General features: G+C 38.7%; 1 protein-coding gene across 1 annotated transcript; it reads right to left on the bottom strand.

Moving 5' to 3' along the window:
* Positions 1-301: 301 nt before the first annotated feature.
* LOC114706805 (dynactin subunit 6-like) lies at positions 302-1,036 on the bottom strand. The gene is made up of 2 exons (XM_037210988.1): positions 541-1,036; positions 302-418 (listed from the first exon to the last, which is right to left on the bottom strand). The coding sequence occupies exons 1-2, from the start codon at positions 1,008-1,010 to the stop codon at positions 316-318; spliced, it is 573 nt and encodes a 190-aa protein (XP_037066883.1). The 5' UTR covers positions 1,011-1,036; the 3' UTR covers positions 302-315.
* Positions 1,037-5,111: the final 4,075 nt, after the last annotated feature.

Below are 5,111 nucleotides of genomic sequence, written 5' to 3'. Positions count from 1 at the left end.
TAATGCAAGCAGCCAAACTTTTATTTAGTTATGGTTATTTACATTAGCATATAAACACATAACATGACATGTCATCATGGATGGTCTTTACATAATACATGCATGGCTAATATTTTCTATCACAAAAGAAAGACCGAGTCTATAAATTAGCACAAGGACAGGAAACAATACACTCCACATAAATTATAAAGGTAGGTAGTTACAGTGGGACCCACCTCTCTCCATAACTCAAATTTCAAACAGAAAGTCAACGTGATGTTAAACTCCCGGCCCTTTCAAAAATCAGCAGAGACAGATCACTACTTCGACAACTGCTTAATTCTTAACCGGAGTCGAGGCTCCCTTCGTTGTCTTCTTTAGGTGGTGGTAATTGGGCAAGATTTTCATCAAGAAATCCAGCTGCAGTGTCTGGGGCTGAAGAGACAGATGGAAGATGGCAGAAAGCAAGGTCAACACTAGAGACGGAACTGTTTCGAGTTCATGGAGTTCAACATGATTTTACTGATGTACTTTTCTGCCTGTTTGCTGTCTTAAATCTGCGGCCGCTCCGTCTGTACCCTTCGCAGGCAGTCCGCACTGTAGATCACCGAGTTCTCAGGAATGACTTCAAAAGTGTTTAGGTTGCAGCAAGCCCCGATGATGCAACCGCTGGTCAAGATGACATTTCTGCCTATGGATGCTTTTGACTCAATGACATTATTATCTCCTATTTTCATTGCTTGGGAATGACAGCCAACTTCAAACACGTTGTTGTTGCCAATGATCATAGGCTTGGGTTCCGGCTCTTCAGTGTCTGGGATGATATTATCCGTATGAGCGTTGATGATGAGGGCCTGCTCTTCTATCAGGTTTCCCTCTCCGATGATTATCGGCCCGGCCTCCACAATGATCCGTGCTTTGGGGTGGATCACCGTCCGAGGGCCTATGGTCACATCGCCTCTGTTCTCACTCTCCACACACACCACAGCTCCAGGGGCGATCTTCACACTCTTTTGAGTTTTCTCCGCCATCTTCAGGCCCAGGTCTCGGGAAGAAGCCAGAACCTCTATTCTTATTTATGTTGTATCTACACTAATTCTTTAACATTCCCATCAGCTGTGTATGCGATTCATCCTCCTCACATTCTTACCAGCATGTGTTTTTTGTCTTGATGATAGCCATTCTGATTAGGAATAGAAGCGATCTCACTGTAGTTTTCATTTGCATTTCTCTAGTTGCTAATAATGGTTACTTTTATTTTCGTGTGTCTATTACCATTTTGTGCTTCTGCTCTTGATGAGGGTCTATTCAATTCATTTTATCCTGCTTAGAGATTGGGTTGTTTGTGTTTCTTATATTTAATTTTAAGTCTTTTATGTGATCTGAGTATCAGTCCCCTGCCATACATATAGTTGGAAAAGATATTTTTGAACTCTGCAAGTTGCCTCTTTACTCTGGTAATTTGTTTCCTTTGCTGTGCAGATTCCTTTTAATTGGGTCTTTTTAATTTGCAAATTATCCTTGTAAAATATTTTATTTTGGAACCACTGGAGTCCTATTCTGAAAGTCTTTTTCTATACCTTTATCTTGAAGCATTTTCCCTGTGCTATCTTCTAGTAGCCTCAAAGTTTAAGCTTCAAAGCCTTTAAATTATTTAAAGTTGATTTTTATATAGGATGAGAGATAAGGATATAGTTCCATGTTTCTATATTTGGATGCTCAGTTTGGCTTGCACCATTTAAAGTGTACCTTGTCATACCACATGGTTTTGGTAACTTTGTAAATAGTTCATTATAGCTTTACTAAGTCCTTCCTGATTCTCTATTTGATTCCATTGTTTTAATGGCTATTCCATTTGGTGTCTCTTTTTTCTAAAACAGTGTATCATGCTACCTTCTTTATCATGACTGTGTAGAAACATTTTAAATCAAGTGTTGTGATAGTTCTAGCATTATTACCCTTTTGACACAGAATTCCTTTGGCTATTGAGGTCTCTTTTACTTCTGTGTAGAAAATGTCAACAGAAGTGTGTGTGTGTGTGTGTGTGTGTGTGTGTGTGTGTGTGTGCATCTGTTCACTGAAGATCAAATCCAGGACCTCATGTAGTCTGCGCAATTGTATTACCACTGAGCTACTGCCTTCGCCCTGTCAATGGAATCTTGATGGAGACTGCAATAAATTTGTAAACTACTTTAGTTAGTGTGACCATTCCCACCTTACTGATCTTGCTAATAATGTAAGCATGGGAGATCTTTTTGTATTCCAATCCTTTCTGTGCTTGCTTTAATGCTTTATAGATTTTTAGTGTTGTAGTCTTTTACAATTTGGGTTATGTTTATTGCTAGGTACCATGTTTTAGTACTGTAAGTGAGAATATTCCTAATTTTATCCTTAGTGAGTTTACTACTGTTTTTTTAAGCTACCATTTTTGTATTTATTATTAATTTTGTTTTTATTATATATTCAACTATTTTACTGAATTCCAACCTATTCTCTGCTTATTTTCTTCTATCCCTCTTTCTTACTGTTGTGTTGTCTCTTTTTTCCTGTAGTTTTCTTTTGTTAGTTTATTATTTGTTTATTTATTTTACATTGCAATTGCAGTTTACACTCATTCCTCATTTCCCAGTACCTTCCCCTACTTCCCCACTGCCTCCTCGTCCACCCCTTCTCTATTCAAGAAAGGACTCACCTCCCATAGATGTCAACAAAACACGGCATATCAAGTTGCAGTAAGACTAAGCATGTCATATTAAGGCTGGATAAAGCCACCTAATATGTGGAATAGGGTACCAAAAGCCTGCAAAAGAATCAGAGACAGCTCTTGTTCCCACTGTTAGAAGTCCCACAAAAAGACAAAGCTACACAACTGTAGCATATATGCAGAGTACCTGGCTCAGTCCTATGTAGGCTCCCTGAATGTCAGTTCAGTCTCTGTGAGCCCCTGTGAGCTAACGGTGGTTGATTATGTAGGTTTTCTTATAGTGTTCTTAACCTCTCTGGCTTCTACAATCCTTCCTCTCTCTCTTCCACAGGATTCCTCATGCTCCACCAAATATTTGGCTGTGGGTCTCTCTACCTGTTTCCATCAGTTACCGGATGTAGCCTCTCTGATGACAATTAGGCTATGTACAAATCTCTTGAGTATAGGGGATTATAGTTAGGCACCATTGCATTGACTTTTTTTTTTTTTGCCAGTCATGCTTGGGTCTATTCTGGGGCTCTGGGCTATCCAACTTCTGGGTTCAGGCTGTCCAGGCATTGTCAGGGGTGGCCTCCCAATCATGGTATGGGTCTCAGGCTGGAGGAGTCATTGGTTGGCCACTCCAACAATTGCTGTGCTAAACTTATTTCTGCACCTTACCATAGGCAGGACAGACTAGAGGTCAAAGGTTATTTAGCTGGGTTGGTGCCCCAATCTCACCACTAAAAGTCTTTCCTGGTCATAGAAGATGGCAAGTTCAGGCTATGTATTCCCTGATGCTAGGAGTCTTAGCTGGGATCATCCCTGTAGATTCCTGTGAGATTCCCTTGCACCAGATTTCAACCTGACCTCCAAATGCCACCCTCATCAAGACATCTTTTTCTTTACTTTCCTTCTTCATCCACCATCCATAATCCAACATGTTCCCATCTGGGCAGTCCCCAGTCTACCCAGGAGATCTCTTTTATTTCCCCTTTCCAGGAAAATCCATGAGTCCTGGTACCCAATTTGGGCTGTCCTTGTTACCTAGACTCCTCTCTGGGACTGTGGATTGTAATATGGGCATGCTTTAATTTATAGCTGATATCTGCTTATAATTGAGTATATCCCATGTTTATCTTTCTGGTCTGTGTTACCTCACTCAGGGTGATTCTTTCTAGTTTCAGCTATTTGCCTGCAAATGTCATGACATCATTGTTTTTACTGTTGAATAGTACTTCATTGTGTAAATCTACCAGATTTTCTTTATTCATTCTTCAGTTGAGGAACATCTAGGTTGTTTCTAGATTCTGGATATTATGATTAAAGCTGCTATGAACATAGTTGAACAAGTATCTTTGTGATATAATTGACCATCTTTTGAGTATATGCCCAAGAGTGGTATCGCTGCATCTTGTGGTAGATTGATTCTCAATCTTCTGAGAACCTACCATAGTGGTTTCCAAAGTGACTATACAAGTTTGGAAGAGTGTTCCCCATGCTCCATATTCTTGCAGGCATGAGCAGTCACTTTTTTTTTTCAGTCATTCTGACAAGTGTAAAGTACAACTCAGAGTCATTTTGATTTTCATTTACCTGATGGCTAAGTTTGTTGAATATTTCTTTAAGTGTTTCTTGGCAATTAGAGATTCCTGGATTGACAATTCTTTATTTAGAATTCCACACTATTTTTTAATTGTATTATTTGGGTTTTTTTATGTTTAGTTTCTTGAGTTTTTTTCCATATCTTAAAAATCATTCATCTGTCAGATGTGGGGTTGGTGAAGATCTTTTCCCATTCTGTAGGCAGCTATTTGTTTTACTGATGATATCCTTTGTCTTACAGAAGCTTTTTAGTTTCATAAGTTCCAATTTATTAATTGTCAATTAGTATTTCCACTATTGGTACTCTGTTCAGAAAGTAGTCTCCAGGGCCAATAATTTCAAGGTTATTTTCCACTTTCTCCTCTAGTTCTCAAGTTCAGTGTATCTTGATTTACATTGTTGTGTTTTATCCACTTGGACTTGAGTTTTGTACAAGCCAATAGTTATGGATCTATTTGCATTCTTCTCCATGCCAACATCTAGTTAACACAAAACCACTTGGTGAAGATGCTTTCTTTTCTCAATTGTATACTTTTGGTTTCTTTGTCAAAAATCAGGTGTCCATAGGTGTGTGGATATATGTCGGAGTCTTCAATTTAACTCCATTGATGCACCTGTTTGTTTTTATGCCAATACCATGTGGTTTTTATTACTATAGCTCTATAGTACACCTTGAAATCATGGATAGTGATATCTCTGGGAGTTCTTTTATTGTACAGGATTGTTTTTGCTATCTTGAGTTTTTTTGTTTTTCCATATGAAGCTAAGTTTTCCTTTCAATGTCTATAAAGACACTGTGTTGAGATTTTAATGAGCATTGCCTTGAATCTGTAGATTGCTTTGA

This window comes from Peromyscus leucopus, chromosome 14 (genome assembly GCF_004664715.2).
Source record: "Peromyscus leucopus breed LL Stock chromosome 14, UCI_PerLeu_2.1, whole genome shotgun sequence".
NCBI lineage: Eukaryota > Metazoa > Chordata > Mammalia > Rodentia > Cricetidae > Peromyscus > Peromyscus leucopus.
Note: the sequence above shows the minus strand (reverse complement) of the source record. Positions and strands in the feature narration are given on the sequence as shown.